General features: G+C 36.6%; 1 protein-coding gene across 3 annotated transcripts in view; it reads left to right on the top strand.

The window, feature by feature from the left end:
• Window positions 1-25,935, top strand: part of PDZRN3 (PDZ domain containing ring finger 3) — a 275,996-nt gene that overhangs the window by 146,959 nt on the left and 103,102 nt on the right. The window contains exon 1 of one of the 3 annotated variants that reach the window (XM_051980930.1): window positions 8,102-8,182. The exons of the other annotated variants lie outside the window; for them this stretch is intronic. Within the exon in view, the coding sequence (XP_051836890.1) occupies window positions 8,156-8,182 (27 nt within the window). The 5' untranslated portion in view covers window positions 8,102-8,155. Of the gene's footprint in view, window positions 1-8,101; window positions 8,183-25,935 lie in introns of those variants that run through there. 3 annotated transcript variants of the gene reach the window in all.

Genomic DNA, 25,935 nt, shown 5'->3' with positions numbered 1-25,935 from the left:
ATTCCCTGAGTTGACAAATTGAGTCAACGCTTTTTTGAAAATTGAATTAAAAATGAAAATCTTAGTTGCTTGTGATAGGATGATGATTTCGTCTTAAAAGCGCTAATTACAAAAGATAGAAGGGTTTTTTTTTTACTCTGTTCTTTTTCTTATGAGACATACTTCTGATACCTATTATTGCTTTTATGTTTTTAATTTATGGTATTTACCTAATCATCAATTAGATTGCAGCATATTATTTTCAACAATGTGGTAGGGAATGAGTGGGATTCAGTGGCAAGATGGGGATCACTAGGACTTTGCCACAAATATTAGTGCCTTCATCCTGTATGGTGTTTAAACTCTATTTCAGTAGCCTAGAAGCCTCCCAGCATTCCTCTCTGGGGAGGTCTTTTGTTCCTCCCTATTCATTATTTAGAGAGACAGACAGTCAGAGAAACAGAGACAGAGACAGACAGAAAGATATACAGAGACAGAGAGAGAGAGAGAGGGAGGGAGAAAGGAAAGAAGAGAGGGAGGGGGAGAGAGAGAGAAAGAGAGAGAGAGAGAGAGAGAGAAAATGCTGAGCTGAGCTAAATATATGGATAGTTAAACATTCTAGGATCTTTAACTAGTAAGAAAACTTTGTATACACATAAAAACTCACAAGCAAAGGAGAGAAAGAAGAATACTCTGGAGGAAGTATGAGGTAGGAGAGATACTCAACTGGGAGACTTTAAGGAAGATTCCTTTGAGAGGGTGATAATAAGTAGTTGGAGATTTAGAAATGAAGAATTAGGAGTTATCTTCAAGGAGGTTAAGACATTTACACAAAAATAAACTAAAGTCACATATAATAAGAGATGCAAAATTTTACAACAAGTCAGAGAAAGGAGCAATCATTTATTGATAAAGATATTGGAGTTCTTTGCCATTTTTTTCTCCAGCCCATTTTACAGATGAGGAAACTGAGGCAAACAGAGTTAAGTGACTTGAAAGCCACACACTTAATACATTTCTGAGGCTGGGTTTGAACTCAGAAAAATAAAACTTCCTCACTCCAGATCCAGCTGTCTATCCACTGGATCACCTAGCCACCCAATTTAGTGCTTAGTATATGCAAAGAACTGTTCTGAGAAGTAGAGATAAAAAAAAGGAGAATTCCTGATCTCAAAGCACTCACATTCTAATGGGGAGCTGCTGGGACAAGGTAGTGGGTCATACTTTGGACACTGATGCTTTGAGATACTAAAACTTTCTAGCTGCCACTGTAGAAATTAACATAAGTAGAAGAATCTCTACAATTAAAATAGTCCATCTAAAATGCTAGATGTCAGAGTGAACATTCAGCAGTGCTCATTATATCAATTCGTGGTGAAAATTGGTGTTTGACATGGTATTTTCTTTGGAAAACTTGATTTCCTTTACCACTTGTTCCATATCCTTACTGTAAAAGTATAGTGGCTCTGAAATAATTTCTTCAAACATATTGGTTTTACCAGTTTGAGTATTCTGCAAACTTTTCCTTTGAAGAATTATTGCAGACCTCGAAAATGAGTATAGATGAATAATTCATGTTTTGATTTTTTTTTAAGGTTAAGGTTAAGAACGGGAGGATTTGTGGGAAATGAGGCAAATTTGTTGATTCTCTTGTATTTTTTATTAAATACTTACCTGGAAAATATTAAAAGTAGAAATGACAACACTATAAGGTGTTCTGTTTTTCCAAGTTTTTAAATATGCATCACACAGAAGGTAAAGCACTTTTCTCAGTTGATATTCTTCTCACCCAAAATAATGGGGAAAATATCATGTTAGGAGGAAATAAGTAAAAACTATTTGCTACCACCCAGCAAATTTATTCCCTGTGTAGAACTTAGCAAAATCTTTGAATTCATCAATACATTTCTTGAGCCAAACTTTACTGACTTGAAGTTTCCTCTGTATGACAATCTATTTCCTGTCATAGTTTCTTTGCCCAGGCTGTACCCCCTGCCTAGAATGCTCTCCCTTTTAGAATTCCTAGTTTCCTTTCTAGATTCAACTCAGGTGCTTTCGTGTACATGAGACCCCCAGTTATTAATACCTTCTCTTGAATGACTTTTGATTTGCTTTATACATAAATTTATTTGTGTTTTTATCAATTTTGTCCCTTCGGTAAAATATAAGTTCTTTGAGGTTATAAATTACTTGTTTATTAATTATTTAATATTGGACTTTGTGTCCTTAATATTGTGTAATTTACACAATATTTATACAATACATGGTATTTAATACATGCATGGTAAATTGAATTAAGCAGAAAAAATCCAGGAGTAAGCAAAGATAGATTAGATTGGCAAGCTGGTTGATTGTTGTCCTTCGTGTTAGAAGAGAACCAAAATGACATCATTATGTTGGGGGCAAAGAATAGTGTGACCAGCTATCGCTGATCAGACCAATATGAGCTCAGGAAGCTCTGCCACAGGTTGGGCACAAAAGGTCCATGTGAATATTTGGAGTGGAGATGTCTTTAAATGTGCACATCTCATACTTCTGCTAGCTTGCCAGATTTTGCCTGGCCATTTTGATTAAGGATAGAAATCAAATGATAAGGATGGTTTGGTCATTAAGACAGGCCTTATCAAATCAGGACCTTATTCACTGCTGTAAGCTCGTGTTTTCAGGCATCGCATACAGCAATGGGGAACAATAATCTTATCTGATTCCCTGGAATTCTGCCACAGCAAGGAAAAGATAATGGACACTAATAGTATAAGGCTCATCTCAGCAATTGTTTGTGGAGTCAGCTACTTTCCCCTTGCTGAGTCCCTTTCCTTCTCCCTCATCTTTCTAGATCTCCTTTATGTTTTCTCTTTTCCCAGTATTATCTGAGGATAGGGATTTTCTGGTTTGCTTTTAGGTGCATCATCAGCACTCAACACAATGCCTGACACATAGTAAATAATCCATAAATGACTATCCAACCATCCATCCATTCATCCATCCTACTTCCTGATAGTACAGTAGAGTGCTGATAGCCAGCATTCTACTGTACAATTAGTTGGTATTAAAGACATTCCCATTTTATCAATGATAGTAAAAATATTAGCTAACACATATAATACTTTAAGATAAAAATAATTGTATATATATGTGTGTGTATTATATAAAATTCTTTATATATAAATATGTGTGTGATGAAATCTTATTTCATTCTTACAGCACTCCTGCGAGTCAGGTACTATCACTGTCTCCTTACCTCCCCCCCCCAAAAAAAAAAAAAAGGAAACTCAGATTTAGTGCCTTACCTGTTGTTCTCTGAAATGCAAGGCGTTTACCTTCTAATAGAGGGAAAGGTTCTATATGAAATTTCCTTATACTTAGAGTGGAAAATTGGGATTATGGCCCCCTAAAAATTATATGGAGACATTCCAACTTAATCTAAGATTTTTCCTTAGGAAAAACCTAATATTTTAATCTGTCCAAGAGTGGTCATGAGTATACTCCCTCAAGCAGACTCTGGATGATGACTTATTCAGAATTTAATAGATGGGAGTCATATTTCAGGGTAGGTTTTGGACTAGATGGCCATTGGGATCTTTCCAGCTCTACCATTTTATATTTCTAAGTAACATGAGATATTTACTTTAAGAAAGTTTGGGTCTTGAAAATGACCATATTCTAAGAAAAATATGAGTTTGTAAATGACTTGGCTTGTGTCACTTTATAGATAATAGATAAAATAAAGAAAGCACTGTGAGATTAAGCCCTTCTTCTCCCTTCTTAAGTTGTTATTTCGACATTTCTTTGGTTATTTTCATGTCAAAAGCATATATTTTAGTGCTTTCTAAACACACACATTTGTCTGAAAAGAAGAATGAGATAAATGTTTCTGAATTTCTGGGTTTAAATGAATCATATACTTCTCTTAGAAAAGCAAAATAAACAAGCTCAAAACCATAGACTCTCTAGGACTGACTTATTCCATTCTTTCTAAGCCTGGAAAATTAAGGTCTGAGTATATATTAGCCATATTGGGATAATGGAGTAATCATATGATTTAGTTCTTCTATTGCTGACATGCCTACATTTGTGAATCCTAAAAATGGGCTTTCTTAATTGGTTTTCCTGGTTCATTTGTTCATTGAACATGCTTTGCTTAATAATCTACTATATACTGCACCTCTACTGGAAATACAAGACAAAACAGTCCCTCCCTTCAGGGAGGTTATATTCTTTTTGATAACATGGACTTCCCAGTAAAGATTCCATCAGTCCCTAGTTCTAGATAAGAATTAGAAGTGAATTATTGCTAGTGTCTCTGATCTGTACTAGCACTCTACTACTTTAATAGCAGTCTACTAATTCTGATTGGTTGAGGGGAAGGCCAAAATGACTTAAATGCCATAGAACATTATTATCATGGAACTGGCTTTTGAAACTTTCAAATCCACATACTTAAAAGTTAATAGAAGTATTTAGGGATCTTATTGTAGTGGATAAGTAAAAGGACCATTGGCTTTAGGCCTCAGAGACTATTCTTGGTGATAAAAAGACAAAAAATGAAATGATTACTATCCTTATAGAACTTATATTCTATTCCAAAAGAGGGGGGCAATTACCACATACAGTAAATAAATTCAAAGTCTATCTAAATTAATTTCAAGAAGGTGAAGGGACTAACAGTTTAGGGAAGGAAAAGCTGTGTTCATCATTGATAAATAACAAAATCTTAATTGATCAGGACTTTGTAAGCTATCCAGTATAGTACATATCCCTAAAACTCTTCTCTACAGCATCCAGAGTCTGCTTGACTACTTGTAATGAGGAAGAATTATCTCATAAGTATAACATTCTATTTTTGGACAGCTATAATTGTTGGAAAGTTTTCCTTGATTTACCAAATCTAAATCTGCATTTCTCTACTTTTCATAAAATGTTTCTAGCTCTTTCCTCAGGGGTCAAACAAAATTAATCATATGACTTTTACAAGGAATAGCCCTGCAGATAACTTGAAGACAGCTATCAAGTCTTCACTGTTCCCTGCTTCAATTCTCCCTCCCCTAAGACTTCAATGACAAAAGAATGTAATGATGATACAATCTTGCATCACAGGACCATTTTGGTGAACAGAAGGCTAACTTAGATGATGGCACTTTCTGGTTTCTAAAGATGAATGCAACGCCTTGTGAATGTGAGTCATTTTCATAATGAGTATATTAACTAATGTCATAACCAATTTCAGGAACATGGGAAGCACAGGATCACAAGATACTTAAACCATGGCATGAAAAGCCTTTATACCTCCATCATTACTTCTTCTTCCCAGCTATTTATCTGAATCACCTCTTATTTGACAAATATAGCGCATCTTATGCTCATCCCTAATCTGCAGTTTTTCTGGCTTTGAAGCACTAAAATCTCAATTGCAACGTTAGATTAGTGTATTTTTCAAGTAGGTAGTTCAATTTCTACTCTGAAAGTATAAGCATCTAAGGCTAGATTTTTATTTATTGGGTTTTATTAAAATGATCCTCCTCTTATCTACAGAAATTGTTGTAATTTCATTTGTTTGTTCTTTGTATTTTATTTTTTTAGTTGTCTTCTGATGCTGGTTGATCCATGGGGGGTTATTTAAACATTAGGCTGTGAACATGCTTAAAATAGGCAAAAGGAACAAGTCATACTTGAATGAAAATTAATTTATAAATTAAACTTCTTAAGAGAAGAATTATATCTAAAATCAGTAGACCTTTTCTGTTTTAATAAAAAACAATCCATAAGCAATGCTGTAAAACATTTTTTCCAAATACTATTTCATAGGCTATAAAAATCCCCCTTGATAAATGTTATATGAAGTGCTTTAGTTTCTTTATTAGTGTTTTGTATGAGAGCTAATGACCTTGTATAAGGCAAACATAAATTATATTCACATGCCTTCCCTAGAGTAGCTTTATGTAAATGTGCAGCAATAGTTCAGGTTTGAACTTCTCCAATAACAAAAGAAAATAAGTTTTATCGGGGTTTGGGGGTTTGGGCACTGAGACAAAATGAGCAAGTTAATTAACATGTTTTATTTAAGATATAAACAACTAGCATGAAAGTAACATGTAGATAATGAAAGCAAACTTTTTTTCTCAGTCTCTGGTTTAAAAAATTGTTCAATATAGTATAGTTCTATGGGATAAACCCAGATTTACAGTTCAGAGTGTCTGGGTTCACATCCCTGATTTGTCACATATTAGGTTCATGACTTTGGACTGATCACTCAGCTTCTCCAAAACTCTCTTCAGCTGAATGAGAGAACAAGAGCTCGAAGTCCTTTAACAGGAATACTAGCTATAAAGCTTTGAAGCTCTTTTTAGGTTACATTCTCTCAAATAGATACCTTGGTTAGTGAATACAGTTATGAAAGATTGTTTTAAAAAATTTACAACTTGCAGTAGTTGTCTCCTCAATGCATTAAGCACTTATTAAAGGCCTGCTGTGTGCCCAGGCCTGGGATTAGGCTAAGTGCTGGGGATTCAAAGACAAAGAACTGAAATGATCCTTACTCTCAAGGGACTGACTTTTTACTAACTAGTCTAGTGCGGAGCTTCATATTGAATTTGAACAAGATTATTTATTAATTCAAGTGAGAAATCTGGCTTTCTCTGTGACCTCACCCACAGAAGTCTGAAGCATACTAATATATTACCTTACAAAGAGCACTTAAAAGTGGCTTAAAAGTAAAATTCCTCCATTAAAAAAATTTTTTTAGCTTATTGTTTCCAATATATTGTGTGCCATAGATCACAGAGGATCATTGATTTAGAGCTAGAGGTGATCTGGTCTAGTTCTCTTAATTTTATCAGCAAGGAACCCAGGAAGATAAGGTCCTTCTTCAAGGTCACAAAAGTAGTATTAGAAGAACCAGGATTAACTCCAAATACAGAGTACTTCCAAATATCATAATCAAAAGCATGAGGGAGGAGCCTGGGAGATTATGGGGAAATCTATAAACGCATAGAAGTCATATCAGTAATTTATTAAGCATTTTCACATGCTTGTACTTCTCTAGATGCTAAGGATAGTAAGACAGAATAGAAAAGAGTCTTTCTCCTTGCAACAGTAACATTCTGGGGGGGGGGGTTAGTGGTGGGAGTTGGATTGGGGACTAGGTGAGACAAGCACATACAGAAGTAACAAAATATAAACTGTAGCAATAGGGACTAGACCTGTAAATTCATTGATAAAGGGAATACTAGAATGAAAAATTTCCCAAAGCAGTGAAGACTAGTACTTTCTATTTGGTTGGGTATCTGAGATCAAAGGTGGACTCAGGCACTTACTAGCTGTATGACCCTGAGCAAGTCAGTTTACCATTTTCCTCAGTTTCCTCATCTGTAAAATGAGCTGGAGGAGGAAATGGCAAACCTTATCTCCACCAAGAAAACCCCAAGTGGGGTGATGAATAGGCAGACATGACGAAAATGACTGAACAGTAACGAACCTTCTGTTTAGAAAGTTAAGCAACCTTGTTGTATATTAGAGACAGGTTTTCCTGGCCCAAAGATACTGTCTCCACTACACTATTCCACTTCTTAACACAAGAATGTGTTCATATATGTGTGTATATGTGTATGTATGTGTAAATATTTGCAGATTGTTTTGTTTATTCACTTATTTATCTCTTTGTTCATTCATTTGTTTTTTTATTATGAGATACAGTTTCATTAGTGACACAGTTTACAAATATTCTCTCTAAGCAGCCTGTGGAGAATGCATTTCATGTTAAGTGAACATCTGAAACCTGAGAAGCAGTCCCTTTTTTTTTCTGGCATGTAGTATTAAGGGTGGGGGGTGGGAGAAGCTGCCAAATGGGTCACATGGGATGCCTAGCACATGGGTCATTGGGGAAGCTAGGCCACTTCCTTCAGCTTGCCTAAAACAAGCCAGACTAGCCCCGCACTTGTGAACTTGATCTGGCAGACACATTACAGGAGCCTAACCAGATTTCAGTGTAACCAGGACAAAGAAAGAGAGAAAAAAAAGCTGTTTTCTTTGACAATGGTACCTGACACTCTCTTCAGTGGAGACGTCCTTTCACGTTTGATTTAGACTTCAGCTGTGAGGCTCTGTATGACTTCTTTTCAAGCTGTCGGGCTTGGCCAGTGGTATCAGCTGCTCCGTTTAAACTCCTTCTGCAACGGTCATGGGGGCTATGATGGTTTGCCGACAGGTAACCACTGTACATGTGTTTCAATTTAGTCTTTTTTTTTAATGGGGTTTAAATGCTATCTTCTTTGAATTGATTCCATTACAACTGAATTAACAGTATATTGGGCATAGGGGTGGGGGAGTGTGTGTATAAGAGACACAGACAGATAGACAGACAGACAGACAGACAGAGACAGAGAGACCAGAGACAGAGATTGAGAAAGAATGAACCACAAGTGTAACTCTAATAAAGGATGTCCTCAGACTAAATTATGAGACATAAAACTCCCCAGTGTTGACATGAAGAGGGAACAGTCAAATACTTTCCAATTACCTCACATTGGGACAATAGTCAGAAGCTCATTGGATAACTGAACTAATCCCTAATAACTAGAGCATTGAATAAAAAAAATGGCAGACAGGACTAGCAGCATCTTCACAATAGAATGCAAAGAAAAGGAGATCTTTTGAAGTCTTTGCACTTAGGATAACTTGGAATCCTTTGGATTCCTCCTTGTAAGTATGCAAGTTTATTTAACAAATTAGTAGACCCTGGGCTACTTCTTAAGATTCCAGATTACAAACTTTGATGATGAGACTTTCTATACTGGAGATATAAATTAAAATCTAGACCCACTTTTCTCAGAAAATAATAATAGCAGATGTTTCATGCAATTTAAGGTTTTAAAAGTGTTTTTACATGTACTATCTTTATTCAGCTTCATAACAGCCATCTATAAGTATCACAGATATTATTACTTCTGTCTTACAAATGAGGAAACTGAATCACAAAGCTAGAAAGCATTGGTGGTGGTGTGATTCAAAGCTGTATCTTCCTGTCTTTTCTCTATTCAATATAACATGATTCTCTGATTTATATGAGATTGTTATGTGGAAATGTGGATATGTAAATATATACGTACATACATACATACATTAAAAAAAAAAGCTATAAGCAATTAATTGCTGAAGCCTAGCATGCATTTTTATAAATCTTCAGAATCTGGTCTGGTTTGAAGGTAGTGGTAATAATAATAATAATAATAATAATTCAACAACAACAATAATAACTTTCATTTATAGAGCACTTTAAAGTTTACAGCACTTTACAAATATCTCATATTTTCACAATAACTCTGTAAGGTCGATGTTATAATTATCCCTATTTTATAGAAACAATAGCAGACAAGAAAGAGAGCTATTTGAAATATCATAATTTGTACATCAGTGATAGTCACCATTATACTTATAAGCTTATGTAAATATTACTCATTGAGTGTGTAAGTCTTTTGAAAGCAGAAACCAATTTGTTTTTTCATTATGTCCCTTATCCCTAGCACAATGCTTATTAAGCCTCGTAGCTTTGGTGATCTTTGGTTCATTTCTCACATATCCACTCCACCTACCTTTCCAAATCAACATAACATAAATTTTCCTCATTTCTTCATGAAACAAGATTGTTTCGACCAATAATAACATTGGACATCTAGGCGGCCAAGGACAAGAGTACTGCTGGGCTTGACGTCAAAAAGAATTAAATTCAAATCCTGCCTCAGGCACTTACTCCATGATCATAAGTAAATCCCATCACCTTTCTCAGCCTCAGTTTCCTCACCTGTAAAAATGCCAATGATAGCACTTGCTTTCCAGCCTCATTAAGAAAATGAAATGAGATATATAAAAGTACTTTGCAAATCCCAGAGCTCTGTGCTGGCTATGTCATCAAATTTAGCTTTTAATTCTTTTTCCTTCTTGAAGGCAAATTCAATTCCATTTAAATAGGCTTCTTTGGTTCCCTAGTAAGCCATATTTTTAAAGGGACTGTTGGTCCAGTCTGGCTCCAGTTAGATGACTAGGGAACACTCAATCATTTGCTTGCAGTGGTCTATTCTCACTTTTGCATGCATATGCATGTGTGTGTACACACCGAGTAAATAGAAGAGAGCCAAGAAACTCCTCTGACAATTAAAAAAAAAATAATGAAGGTTCATCTCGATTTGGGAATAATCAACCCCAAGTCAGCATGCCTTCAATTTGGTTTAGACTGCCTGCTGCATGTGAAGTGGAGAAACATCTCATGTCTATGATTCTCATTAGGTGATGCTTCTGTGGCCTGTCCTGTTGAAAAACAGCTTCCAAGATGTGTGTTTGACTAATGAGCAGCAAATGCCCCTGCTTCTTGCAATTAGTGAGAAATTGGTAGGAAGGCCATATGGGTTCGGGAAAGTTTTCTGCATTTTCCTCCAAGACCAAAACAGATAATGGGTCAGAAAGCATAATGGCCTTTTTCAGACACTTGGAGAAATTCAAGAATGGGATTTGTTTAGATAGAGAAAGGGCAGTTTAGATATAATAAGGGATAGTTTTCCCTTGAGCTTCAAAAGAAGACAGATTGCTTTTTAAAGAAAGCATCCGTGTCAACAATGTAAAGTCTCTCTGAAATGACCCAAGGACATTCTCAATAGTAATTAGCTGAGATCATTTAATTCTGATGTCTCTATTCTGTTCATTGTTGGGAACTGATTAGTCTACCTCTTAGGGAAAAAAATAATAAAAAGGGAAGATACCAAAATCTCATGAGACCTGGAGATAATGATTATGTAAAATGGCAACTTATTTAAGATTCTTGGTTTCTGTCATTAATTAAGGGCTTATTCTATTGATGAAAGTTTTGTTTCTCTGTCTTCAGATAATACAGACCTGGTTTTGTTTGCCAGTGCAGGGACGTATAATAAGACACAGAACTCCTCCAAAAGCCCTATTTAGAGTCAAGCAATTCTTTATGCCACAAGATATAAGATATTGATATGAAAGATGCCAAATCGGGCCATTAGGAGAAGCCACTTCTAATTCAAAGGTTTTGGAATGATTCTTATGAAGACAGAATTTCTGACACTTAAATTTTTCTTCCTTGACCCTCCAAAATATGTATTTGCAAATGTATGCATGTATGTGACATCTTAATAAATACACATATTGTATATTTATATATGTTTTAAGGCAACACTAATGTATTGTCCTTGAGATAATATACATCAGGACTCTTCTTTTCCCATAAAATGAAGATCTTGCTTTTCTTTGTTGTGGATATTTATTCAATAAAGACATATTGAGTGCCTATGGCATGGCACTATGTTAGCTATATTGGGACAATAAAAAACAACCAATAAGAGCTTTTTACCTGCCCACACTGAGCAAGTAGATTGGGAGAGTTACAATGACATATACACCATTATTCCTAGTAGAAATGGGACCAGAGGATGAATAGATGAATGGATAAGTTTAAATGTTTCTGTTGGAGAAGATGCTCATTTGGCTGAAGGAATATAGTAGGGAAAGATTGATGATCTATAGCCATTTTACTACAACATAAAAGAAACCTATTATATTTCCACAATTGATTTATTTGTGCTTGTACAAACTATGCTGTATATTTGATTTGTCCAGGAATATTAGCAGTACGGACAGAAGCTACATAGCATTTCCCCAACCAGTATTGTTTGACAATTATATCATCAACACATTACAACCAAAGTCCACTGTTAGATCAGCAAGTCCAACTTTAAAATGATCTGGTCGATGATCCAGGACATTTGTCCATATGGATCTACCCCATAATTTTATTGTTACCATCTTTCTACAGGACAAGAACATTCGACTATTGATGTCATACATTTTGAAGTTATTTATACTGGCCTTCCCTGTAGATTTACAATGATTCACACTAAAGGGGCCACTACTCAGCTTCTTTTTGAGCATTAGTCATCTGAAAGGTATACTCATACTGGCAGCTGTTATGGATTTTTAAATGCATTTATCCACTGGTTAGGACTAGAAAGCGGACTTATTCCTATCCCTCCCTAGTAGCTGATCAGTGAAGGGAACACCTGTAGAGAAAGCTCCTTTTACCAACACAGCTTGGCAGCTTTTTGTCCCATAGAGTATCAGAAAGGTCTAGGACACTGAGAGATTGCCATTTGGCAAGAATCATACAGCTTGTGCTGGTATGATGATTTGAACTCGGTTCTCCCATGCTTCAAGGAAAGTTTGCTATCAACTCCGCCATGCACCTGTTGCTTTTACCAGGTCTTAAGCTGATAAGTGTATGAGACACCTGTTGAGCAGGGAATATAAATAATTGAAGTACCTAGCAGTCTGCTTGCACCTAAATTAAGACACCTATCTCCATCATCTATCCGATCTTGTACAGTCCACAAAGCAGATGGCTTATGACCTACCTATGCCTAATTCATACTGATAACCTAAAAAAGTCTGCAGCTCAGTCCAGGCAATCGCATCTTCTCAACCTGTCATGTTTTTATTATTTTCCTATTCACTTACTAACCCGTGCTTGTTTGCAGTGTGCTGTTTTCTCAACTGCCTATCAGTTTTATCCACTTATTTTCTTCTGATAAAGATAATTTTTTGCATGAAAGCTGCCAGTTTGCATTTCATGCATTACTTATTGACAGGGGAATATATAATAGCATTTAAATTCAGTTAAGGAAAATGGGATCTGTGAGTCACATATAATCATTTACCAGATAGATTGTTAATTACTTGATGATTCTTCATAAAGCTGCCTTTGGCTCTTTCATTGGGATTATAAATTTTTTTGTCCGATGCATTTGCCTCAGTTTCTCTGAATCTCTACATATTCGCAGGGGTCCTCAAACTACGGCCACGGGCCAGATGCAGCAGCTGAGGACATTTATCCCCCTCACCCAGGGCTATGAATAAAGGCCCACAAAACAAAGTTTTTGTTTTTACTATAGTCCGGCCCTCCAACAGTCTGAGGGACAGTGAACTGGCCTCCTATTTAAAAAGTTTGAGGACCCCTGCATTATAGTTATGGGGCTAAGGCAAAAGCTTTTTTATAGAATTTTATAACAATTTCTATGAAATTTATTAAACTTATTTAATTATGCTATCAATTATACGCTTCCTGTTTTATTTCTTTGGATTCCTATATTGTAAAATCCATTCTTCATGAGCATGTGAATAACCTATTTTCTGTAGTTTTGGACTGGACCAAGGGTTTAATTTTTTTTTGTCATGAATCCTGTTGGCAATCTGATAAAATCAATGAATCCCTTCTCAAACTAATAACTTATTTTTAAAATTTATAATTGAGTGAAAGCTTAACTTTATTTAGGGACTAATGAAAATGTTGTTGACTCATGTCTGATTCTTTGTGATAACATTTGGAATGTTCTTGTCAAAGATACTGGAGCGGTTTGACATTTCCTTCACCAGCTCATTTTATAGATTAGGAAACTGAAGCAAACAGGGATAAGTGACTTAGGTCACACAGCTAGTAAGTATCTAAGGCCAGATGGGAACTTAGGTTTTCCTGATTCCAAGTTCAGCACTCTACCCACCGTATTACTTAGCTGCTGCTAGGGAAAATAGACATTTTTCCCCATCCAAGTTTACAGACACTCTGAAATCTATCCACTCACCCATTGAGCATCAATGGATTCCATGTTCCAAATCCTTGGTCATGCTTGCCCTCTGTGGTTAACCTGGCAAAGAATCTATCCATACTTAGCTAAGCTGGTTCTCAGGCAACAAGCAAACAGTCCATTGGTAAGTTTCCCATTTGATAGTAGTGTTACCAGTTGGAACATCCTTCAAGAAATATAAATCACCTCCTTTCCAGTGAGAAAACCACATGGGACTTCTCATTGAAATTCCTCTAGCACATATGAAATGATCACAAACAGAACTCCTGTTTCCAACTCTGCAACCTGTGTTCAGGCCAGGTTCCATGAAAGTCATAACTTATGTCCAACATTTCCATCCACTGTAGCCTTGTTTTGTAACATGGTAGACACGCCCTAAATTATTAGTGGGTCACAACTATCACCATTAAACTTCTTGTTTCCATCCTTCATCTCTGAAGCCTTTTATTACTAATTTACAAGAAGTGACAATGGTAGTCAAACCAGATTGTCAAATATTTCTTTACCATTCATTGCAATTAATTTACAGTATCCTATTCTTCCTAGCTTTATATATTCAGTTGATTAGTTGTATATCTCTTTGACAATAGAGAGCCTAGTAAACTTGTAATAGAGTTGTGATGACTGGTGTGGTAGCATCTGGTGAACTCAAAAATAAATTTCTCCTCCCCCATAAATGCTTCAATCTTTATGAGCATAGGGTGCATCTATTCCCCAGTATACCCAACTGCCTTGTGAAAGGAATTTGCAAATATCTTCTTGCTCACAAAAAAAAAAGAAATTGAGCTGAAGCATTTTATATCAACTACTCTTAATGTGTGCTTCTTTCTTTTGTCTTCCTCAGAGAAAAAGAATAAAATAACCTCAAAAAAGTGACTACAGCATGCTTTACGGCATAGTTCTTGCCTTAATTCTCACAGGATTTGTGTTTTAGTCTTTTTCCTTAGAAATACTTTGATCAGCCATTTAGAAGTCTACAGTATAATGTATGCCAGTGATAATCAGAGACCTCTTTCTTTAATTGGCTGTTAAAATAAGGAAAATATCTATTATGGTGAATAACCATGAAGCAATAGCGAGGTCATTGTGTTTGTTTCCATCTGTTCTCAATTACAGTGGAGTTCAACACACAATAAAATAAGGAGATGAGCCATCAATATCTTGTCTCTAAGCTATTTGAACAAGCTAAGCAAAAGATAGATGTTCTGAGAATATTCTTGAATGAAAAACAGTAAATGTTAACAAAAGTTGCTTTTGCATTGTCCTTGATTCATGGCCATGTGATATGTTTTCAAGTTCATTCAATTAATTCAGTAAGTATTATTGATTATTTGTGAGTTCACAATTGGCTATACTTTCAGTGTTCTGCAGCTAGAAGGAAGGACGTAATCTATATTCAAAAAAGTTCAATTTCAAGAGAGCTAATCTATAAATTGCATCCACAAAACATTCTCTCTTTATTCTCCTTTTAAAGGGAAAGCTCTTTCAATAGTTTATGTTCTCTCTCTCTTCCTTCTTCTCTCCTCTCTTTCTTCTCCTCCCCCCCTGTTGTTCTCTCTCTTGCTTTGTTGTTCTCTCTATCATTCTCTCTCTCTCTGTGTCTCTATTTTCGTTTTTTCTCTCTGTCTTGGTCTCAGTCTGTCTATCTCTCTTTCTCTCTTTGGCTCTCTGACTCTCTACCTCTGTCTCTGTCTGTCTCTATCTCTGTGTCTCTCTCTTTTCCTCCCTCCCTTTCTCTCCACCCTCTCTCTTTTCTCATCTTAATGGCAACATACCTCTACTGGATAAGGGAGTAGCCATACAGATAGGAACTGGATTCAACAACTTCTTCCTAGCTATGTGACCAGAGTCAAATATTTAACTTCAGTTCCCTAGACAAATGAAGCAGTTTTGCATTTATAGCAACTATTAATAGTAATTACTACTTGCTGCTGCTGCTATTATACCTGAAGTCAGGAAAATCTGACTTTAAATCCATCCTCACACACTGACTAGCTGTGTGACTCTGGGAAAGATATATTTGCCTTCAAGCACTGGAGAGGGAAGTGACAAACTAGTCTAGTATCTTTACCAAGAAAATCCCATTGACAACATTGGTGTACTATAATCCATGGAACCAACTCCTGAAGAGTTGGACATGTTTGAGTAAATGTTAATATTTCTACTAATAATAATAATATTGGAATAAGTCTACAGATTACAATGGCAGCTAGGAAGAACCATAGTGCATAGAGTGTTAGACCCAAAAGATTTATCTTCCTGAATTCAAATTCAACCTGAGACATTCATTAGCCTTGTGTTCCTTGACAAGGCATTTAATCCCACTGGCTTTAATCTCCTTGTCTATAAAATGAGCTGAAGAAACAAATAAATCATTCCAGTACCTTTGCCAAGAAAACCTCAAATGGAGTCATGAAGAGCAGAACACAATAGAAACAATTGAATGACAAAATTACAAAAGAATTGATCTGCATCCGTGGAGGGATATTTTAATAGGGAGTTCCATATACCGATGAAATCTCAAATAAGATCCTCATTCCTCCTCATCATCACCAAAAAGTAGGATTTAAAAAGGATCTTCCTTGATGAAACAAAATTAATTCCCAAGAGGGATTTTATTTTGAGATAGCAAATTAGAGGCAGTTCCTAAATTATGAACATCAAACTTATAAATGATTGACATCTATGAATGGACATCAAGAGAGACCTGACTCCAGAGTTTTACCTTGCTGGGTTCCCATATTTGGTTCCTTAATTCAGAACATGTGCAAAGTAATAGGCTCTAGAGAACTGCCTTCTCTTCTGCACATGGAGAGCAGACCAGAATTAATGTTACTGGTACCCAGGGGAGTCTAGCTAATGAAACCATTCCCTCAAACCTTGCCAAACCTGGTCTTGTTGAGTGGTTAAAGGTGGTTTACTGATAACCCAAATTGAGGGCTGGAATGCATTTTTCCATGAAAACAGCATTTTGAATACTGATTGGTTCTAGTTGAAATAGTGTTATTAGTATTATCTTCTGCTGTTATAGATTAAATCAGCTTTTGTGGGCTAGTCAGTGAACTCAACTCCCATGTATGCTTACATCTAAATACTACTTTATTGTTTGCACAGAATTTTCAGCATAATAACCCTCCAAGACGTAAGAATGATTATCCCCATGTTTCAGGTAAACCAATTGGAGTACAGGTACTCAGTTGTAGTCACGTAGGCAGCAAATGTTATAGCTCCAATTGGATTCACAGCTCCTGAATCCCACAACCAAATTTTCACATTTCCTCTATAGAAAAGTCTTAAGTTCCTAATGGCGAGATGACAGATAAACTACAGTGTTACTGCTCATTTATCAGTTTTGACAATGTGTTTCCTTTGTAGACAAGAAAGACTTCTACTTGAGGAATATTATCTTCTTTTTTCTTGTTTTAGTAAATTGCCCCTTTTTGCTATCTGTTTTAGAGGAACAAGAGAGAACTGGATGTCTCTTTTGATCATTTTTGGTGTCTATTTGTTTAGTTGTCAAGGCCCTTATAAACTTTTTGGGATCTCTATTATGTATTTGGCAATACTGATGGCCTCAGAAAATACCAACCCATCTTGGTGTTAATGTTTTGCAATTCTTGCTGAAATGAAATCCTTGCTGCTAAAGGGTTTCAGAATTCTTATCTCCAACTTAAAGTGGCAGCTTTGAGAATCTGCCTGCCTTTCCTGAGAGACCAGATCCCAGGATGTAGGGCTGTGAAATCCCGTTATTTATGATGACGTTGGAGCATGTGGCATGTTGCTGCAGCTGTCACACATCCCAGGCTGACATTCAGACCCAACCGATTCAGAGGTCAGAAGACTGACAGGAAGCAGTGGCTACTAAGGGCCGTCCAGTGGAGGTGAAGGAGGAGATATTCGGAAAGCTATTAATAGTTAGCCTCTTGCCTAGAAGCTCACCCCAGGGATGACGGTTTGAACTTCATTTAATTGGATTGCCCCCAATAAGATCATATTACAAACAAAAGGTTCTATTGGAACACCTGATGCCAGGGTCTATATTAGAAATTGTATTCCAATATAGTGAATTGCTGTCAGTAGCACCTAATATAAATCTCTCCTCCACTCCCCACAGTCCACATGTGCATCAAGTGTTTGCCAAAGAGTATCTCACACTCACACTGCATAAAGGTAATTTATGACATTAGTCTATGATAAATAGGTGAGACGCCACGGTATTCCCCAAAACATATTTGCTGCTCCTGCTGAAAATGAATTGAGAACTTGGGTTAGCAGGGGAGGAGAAAAGTTGTGTGTGTGTGTGTGTGTGTGTGTGTGTGTGTGTGTGTTGGTCTATCAATCTCACTGTCCCATTTGGACAAGGTGGAGGGAAAGGTAGAAGCTCATTCTTCAAAACATTACAAAGACCATTTTGAAACCCTCCCCAGCGACTGTACAAATTGTGATCAGGTTTTGCAGCCCGAGCTCCCACATTGATCTCCTTTTTGATAAATTTCAACAGGTGCTTGCTCTTGGCTAAAACATTTCGGTGGATGGCTCCCCATTGGTGTTCAAGGGAGAATTATTAGCCATTAGAGCCTAGAGTATGCATGGTATGGGATGCAGCTTTAGCGTCTGCGTGATCATTTGTACCGGCTAAATATAGCTATGCCAGGAGAGGAGAGGCTCACAGCTGGATTTTGCTAATTACTTCCTTCATGATTTTTTAACTTGATTAATAGAAGAAATTTAATTTACTTCTTTTGAGGCTGAATGAACATAAATATCTGAGTGGTTCTTTACGAAAGAATTCTCCCTTGATATTCCTTGGTTATGCTGATGTGTGATGAAGGTACCATATCATAAACAAGATCTTAAAAACCAAGGCTTTTTTTTGAAAGTTTTGGATAAACACATCTGCAATGATGTCTTCCCTCAGTGCTTCATATTATTATGAAAGTGACCGTGAATTTTGCCAGATGTGTCAAGCTTCAGTGAATTGCCCATTGCTCGGCGCATAGTATTTAATGAATAAAAGCCTGTTGACTGACTGACTAAGCTGAAGAAGCATTGAGTACAAATGGGTTGGGACGTGGATGGCTACTTGAACACCAGCCTGATTAAGTTTTTTTTTTCCTATTTTCCATTTGATTTAATTTTATATTTTTAATTCTCCCTCCCACCTCTTTCTCTTCCCTTCCACCCATCCACCAATTGAGAAAACAAGAAAGTCAAACCTGTAGCAGACATGTCTAGGCAAGGAAAAAATTTTTCTGTATTCCTGGCTGAATCTGGAGAGACTTATCACCAGAAGTTTGACCATGGAAATTGAAGAAATTGCCATTCTTTTTTATTTATTTCACATGTATTCTGTTTATATTTAGCTATGTGGCTGTTTTTCCCTATCTATAGAATTTGTATTTCTTGAAGCCAGGGATTATTACAAGTTTTTGACCTTTTTGGCTTCAGATCCATGGTGGGCACTTAAATGTTTGTTGGGTAACTGACTGGGCTGTAACCATGGAGTTGTTCTATTTAAGTAGGTATTTAGTAAATTCTTGATTATTTGAAGAAACTTTAATCTATCCCTTCAAAGTTTAAAAAAAAAGAATAAGAACATAAATTGAAATCAGCCAAAAATAAGATTTTCAGCACATTTCCTCTTCGGAACCTTTTCCTTACACATTTCAGTTAAATCATCCCAGTGTCACAAATAAATGTTCATTCACAGATAACCTGGGTCTGAGGCTCTGCTTTAGGAATAAAGGACATAGTACTTATCAGCCCAAGAGGGAAAATTCCAGATTAACCAATATGTTTGTAAGTTAAGCATCAACACCAATTAATCTTTATTAATTAAACAGAGTTCATAATCTTGCCCTAGATGCCTTAGGGGAGAAAGGACTCTATTAGACAGTGAAAGGTTCAGGAGGGGCTAGTGGCTTTTCTCAGTCAATACCCATCTCTTTTAGGAGATGGGTTGGCACATTGGAAAAAGCTGCTTTGGAGACAAAGAGTCTAAATTAATCCCTATTCTGCCCAAGGCTGTGTGACTTTGGACAAATTATTTAACTTCTTTGTGTCTCCAATTTTCCCTCTAAAATGAGAAAATTGAACTAGAGATACCATTAAGTCCTAAATCTATGATGCTGAAGCTTGATGGTGAAATCTATGATAATATGAAGCACAAATTCCCAATGCTTTGATGCAGAAAGAGATTTTCTTGTTGATCATGATATTCAGTCCTTTTTTTGGTCATGTTTGACTCTCCGTGACACCATTGGGGGTTTTCTTGGCAGAAATACTGCAATGATTTGCCTTTTCTTCTTCAACTCATTTTATAGATAAGAAAACGAAGGCAACTAGAGTTAAGTGACTTGCCTAGGGGTCGGATTTGAATTCGGGATGATGAGTCTTTCTGTCTCCACGCCCAGTACTTTATCCATTGTACCATCTAGTTGCCAAAATTTAAATTTGGATATCCTTCCACAATGGTCATTTGTATCCATTTTCATTTTTTAAATGGACAGATTTTTCTTTCTTCACATTAGTAACAGTGTTAGTTTACAAAGCATTTGTCATATACAGTGTCCCAAAAGTCTTAGTGCCTTTTTTTTTTTTTAAGCTTAAAACATTATTGAGACTTTCGGGACCCTCTATGTTTTTTTTAATTTGTTTTGTTTTGTTTTGATCATCACTACATCCCTGTGAGGTCAGTGTAGGTATTATCATCCCCATTTTATAGGGATACTGAGAAACTTGCCTACATTCCTATCGCAACAGTAACAAACCTAGTTCTCTCATATCTGAGTTGAAAAGTAAAGGTGATATAATACAATGGGTCAGATTTCTATATTTAAGTCAGATAACCAGGATTTAAATCTTGATTTGCCTTCTTAGTCACTATGTAACCTTAGTTAAGATGAGTCCCTTTACCTCTCTTGTCCAAGCTAATTTCTCTCCCTCTAAAATGATCCTAACCATAGTCTCCTTTACTCAGGAGAATTCTTGCCATTGTCCATCCTCAATTTATTGCCACTTGACTGAACCTCGGCCTCGGGAAAGACTGAGGATTTTCACCTTGATTTTCTGTCAGTCCCATTCTCTCTCCATCTCTGCTTGTAGAAATCCCTCGTTTTGTTTAAGATCTGGCTCCAACGTCATCTCTTCTAGGAAGTCTTCCCTCTCCTCCTCCATTCCAGTGGAATATTTTCCTGAAATGCTTCCATAACTTCATCAGCCCTAATTGTCCCCAAATCATTTCTCTTTGATTTGAGAATGCTTTGTGTATACACATACACAATATACATATTGTATAAATGTAGACTTTTCCAAACAACTAACATGTACCACGGTAGATATCGGGGTATACAAAAATTAAGGCAGCCACTGACTGCAAGGAGCTTGTGTAATAAATGGGATAGATGTCCCCAAAATCTTGGTGCAGTTTGAAGTTTTAATAGCTTCCATAGTCCATATGACTCACATGAAGCACAATGTCCATGAGGTTTTCTTGGCAAAAATGCTAGAGTAATTTGCCATTTCCTTCTCCAGGAGGCTAAGGCAAATGGGTTTAAATGATTAGCCCAGCCTGAGCCAGAACTCTAACCATTCTCCACCTAACTGCCTTCGGTAAACTAGTAGCATTAAGGTCTTCAAATCACACAAAGATTTTGAGACATGCTGTATACAGACAATCATTACGTGTTTTAATATACCAACTTAAGCTTCCTACTGGTTTTAGAGTAAGAGAATTAAAATGAGCCTAGGATTAAAAATGGGAAAATCCTTGCAATAGGCACATAGATAATTGAGAGTTACTGGTCGTAAATGAGGCGTTGGGGAGAGAGACAGGGAGAGAAAGAGAGAGAGGGAGAGACAGTTAGACAGGGACAAAGAATGAGAATGCATGTGCATGCTTACTCGTGGCTTTTGTGGAATGTTTGCATTCTTTATGTGCGTCCGTAAGGAGGAGGCCTGACATTTTGACTGGCTCCTCTGTTTCACTATTTCTGCCTTTATTCTAATATCCTGATGCTTCTTTTTATCTCTGAAGGCACTGAGACTCAGTCTCATCTTACAGTCAGTTTTAAGAGTATAGCAACCTCCCTGTAAAGGTTCATTTCATTACCAACTGGCTGAAGGCAGTGAATTTATATTCAATCACTTCTTGGAGTGTTTGCCCCCAGTTTCCCTAGAAAGGATTCACTCCAATATCCCCCTAAATGGATTTTTTGGCCTTTCTTTCAGGCCTGCATTTGACATTTTCTCAAGAATGTTTATTTTTTAATTTACAACTTTGAGAGGTTTATTTTATGAGATGGGCTTTATGCAACAAAAAATAATGGGTTCAGAGAGAAAGAAAAAACCTTGTGAATTTGAAAGAGACTGCCATGAGGAGGAATTATTCATTTCATTTGTCAAGAAGAAAAGACAGCTAACATGAAAGTGGAAAGAAGGTTTCAGGTCTCATTTCACATGTGGTGCAAGTCATATTTCACATATCAGCATACTGTGTGTGTGTTTATTTGCCATTAATATATATTCTGATTTTCTTTTGGAAAGAAGTACTTAGGACGTGAGCTTCATGGTGAGGATTATTGCAGTTTTCTGAAGTCAGTGTGGTTCTCCATCCCTTACCCATATTTTTGGCTTGAATATTTCATTTCATATAAACATCAGGGACTACAATTGCAGAATGCCTTATATTCTTTCTAGTGTTACTAATTCTCTATGTTTTTCAAGAAAACAACTTTCACATACTTTGGGCCTCACTTTATTTAGAACTTTGTAAACAATCCTGTACTACCCAGTTAGTAGTGAATTTAAAAATGGACTGTGATGTCAGAAGTTTACTTAACAAACTCTTCTGTTCTTTCCTTTTTTCCTTCCATGAAAACAATAAGAAAATCCTCTAGGTGCCCCTCCCGCTTCCCAAAGCCCAACATCATTGTACTGAATCCTCGAGCTGCCTTAATTTGCTATCATATAGCAGGAGGAGTGTGTTCGAAGACTGCAGGGTCATGAACCATACCATCTATCCCTTGGTTCATTTCACAGCTTGCTCCTTTCTTAATACCGTAAGGTCCATCTTCTTTTTTCCCCTTCATTTGGCAAGAGTGACTTTTCTCAGGGCCGGGAATGGATGGACCTCATGCTGATTCTCTTTTGTTTAATGCTCTCTTTTTCTCTCAACTTAAAATGTGCACGCCATCACCATAATGACAGCATTAGCTCCATGTTTTTGTCACGAATGAAGTTTGGATTGATAGAAAATTATAGACCTGCACTTTTTTTTAATACAATCATCTTTTTCTGCAACCAATTTTTAAAATGTAAATAGATTGGAAGAGCAGGTTTTAATTATCAGTTGCAAATTTGCTTTAATATGGAAGTCCTCTGGTTTGGTTAACTGAACTCACGTTACCTTTTTAAATAAATAAAGTCTTGAGATGAGACATAATTATATTCCTCAATCATTGGTGCTAATGGCAATTTGCTTGGGAAGGACCATTCTATTACATCAGCCTTCTGAGATGTTTTGAACGTGAAGGAGAGCCCAACAGTTGGGACTTGGGATTTCTTCCTTCCATTTATTTCTTAACATTATGCTATATTTGAGTATTTCATTTGGCTATCGGGGACTTCATCTATTTTTGATGGGGGCTTGTTAGTATTAGGAGGTATCTCTTGTACATCATAAAATCAGAGGTGTTGGGTTAGAAGGCACTTTAAAAAGTCCTTTTGATTAGACTTTAGCAAGATCAAGGTGGGAGAAGGATAAAGTGAAAAAGCCTTTAGCTTTAAGGAATGTTATTCCCCCAAATGAGGATTTCAAGTGGTCCAGCAATTGTTCAGAAACCACATAAACTCGAGGAAGGAGGTATTCATTGATGGCAAAAGTTAATGGTCTATGACTGACCTTAAAATAAAGTAAAAGCATTCAGATCTATTATCTCCAGATCTTCATTTAAGCAAGCTGTGGTTCATCTGTTTAAATTGGACAAGAACAAAAATAGCATCCTATAGCCTGAGTTTGAAAGGGAATTTTGTTTGGGATCTCATAGAAATCAGTCATTATTTTGTCAGTTTCAGACCCTCATTGACCCGGCTTTGTTAGCATTTGGAGGATTTTTGACAATTAGCCTCATCCTCCAGCTTTCTGTTTGTGGACTGAAAGTTATGGGCTTTCTATAATTTGTTTTTCTCAGCCATGATGTAATCATTAAGTGGCCCTAATGAAGATTGAAAGTTTAATAATGGAAAGTGTTACAAATTTCAATTTAATCATTCCTAAATTGATTAGTTACTCTCACCCACATGCCTGGCTATTGAAATGCAGGGAGCTAAAGACACAGTCCATGCAGGTCTGATTTTGATAGATGTGGCTTTGGTGGGGTTGGAATTGAGTTACTGAATTTACTCATCTCGCAAACGATGTTTGCATTGTCTCAGCCATATGTGTTTAGGGCCAGGGGAAGGTCATTAGAAGCTTCAGACTGAGGGCATGTTTGGGTTAAAGTGATTTCTAACAGGCAGCATGGAGGTGAGTCAATTAAAAGGGAAATCATACCATGAGACGCTCCAGAGAAGCCTGCTTCAGGCTGGTCACTTGTGAAGTCCCAGAGGCCTATTTAAAATAGTCTGAAGATTCTGTAAGTAAATGTCTACTCTTTGCCTCGGGCCACTTAGCCACAGACAAATGACATGTATAAGGTAAAGCCTGTGGGGTTTAAAAAAAAAAAGCACCTATAAACAGATTCTAACTGCCAGCTCTAACAAAGCAAAGGTGAAAAGAATGGATTCTGCCATTTACCAGGTAGCTAGCCTGGTGAAGGAAGGAACACGAGGGCTTGTCTCGAATACCATCTATTTGTCTGATTTCTGATTAACTACAATACCTTTCCCTCTGCCTCTGGTTTTAGCTGCCTTTCTCCGTTCCTTGCTGATGTCTATCTGTCTCTTTCCTTCCCCTATTTCCCTTTCTCTGATATAAATAAAATTTCTCCTAAAGAATATTAGTTAATTTTATAATTGATTTCCAAAGATTTTGCTTCCATCCTTATCCACCCTGTACCCATTTGTAGGAGTGATGTTCCCAAGAATGGAGTGCCAGTCTGATGTTTTATATTTTACATTTCAAATCATTTTTTTTTTTGGCCTACAGATAATTACTATAAGATCAGGCGTAATTTCTTCCAAATTTTCTTGCATGTCGTTATATACTGTTTTAATCTAAAATCACTGAATTTGGAGCCAGTAATGTTAGCTTTACTTTGGACATCTGATCTAATTCCTTCATTTTACAAATGAGGAAATTGAGATAGAAAGCGGCAATTCAAACTTAACACAGATAGTGTCAGAGTCAAGATTCCAAATCTTCCAGCTTCAAATTCAATGCTTTTTCTGCAGATAAATAATAAAGTTTCCCTATGGTTGGAGGTTTAATTCTAGTCTCCCATCAAACCTAACTCTTTGAAAGCATGGACTGTCTTTTTCCTTTCCTTGCATCCCCAGAGTTTAGGGCAATTCCTGGCATGTAGTAGGTAGGGCCTTTATAAAAGTTTGTTGACTGATTGACTTTAATTATAGCGATTATTGTTATTTAGATCAACAGGCAGCACTACAATATCTACAATATGTGTTAGGTACTATACCCACAAATATATGCAAAATAGCCCTATCCACAAGGAGTTTGTCTACTTTATTCTAGAACTACAGGGATAACCATGGCAAATGACTTTGCCTGAGCTACGTTGGAAATAAAGAAAGGAAGGCACGTAAGAGTTGTACCAAGGGAAGTATTAGGGGTGCAGGACTGATTGCTAAAACTGGTAGGAAAGAGCAAATTTTGCGCCAACTAGCAGCTGACATTCTGAGCACAGAATTTTCCTTTAACACACTGGCACTCAGCTAAAAGGTACATACCTACGACATGTACTGTGACAGACATTTGGAAAGTTTTGCTTCTCCTTTCACTTATAAAGAAATGATATTCTCTAATAATAGCTAGCATATATATAAAATTGTAAGGTCTACAAACATCACTTCATTTCATCCTCACAACAACCCTGGAAGGTAGGTGTTATTATTATACCCATTTTACAGGTAAGGAAACTGAGGCACATACAGACTTTGAATCCCCTTCAGTATTCTGTGCCTTATGGCGCCCTTAGAGGCTTCTAGAATATTAACAGCTCATTATTTGTCCTGTAAAGTAGTTAATAAGTTTATTTGATAACTCTGTCCTTGAAGAGAAGCTAATCCGTACACAGATACCGAATGAGACAGAATCCTAGATCTTTTAGTGTTATAGGAAGAGGGCTAAGTT

The sequence above is a fragment of the Antechinus flavipes genome, chromosome 1 (genome assembly GCF_016432865.1).
Source record: "Antechinus flavipes isolate AdamAnt ecotype Samford, QLD, Australia chromosome 1, AdamAnt_v2, whole genome shotgun sequence".
In the NCBI taxonomy this organism is placed as follows: Eukaryota; Metazoa; Chordata; class Mammalia; order Dasyuromorphia; family Dasyuridae; genus Antechinus; species Antechinus flavipes.
The sequence above is the reverse complement of the archived record's forward strand: the minus strand, read 5'-3'. Positions and strand labels throughout refer to the sequence as shown.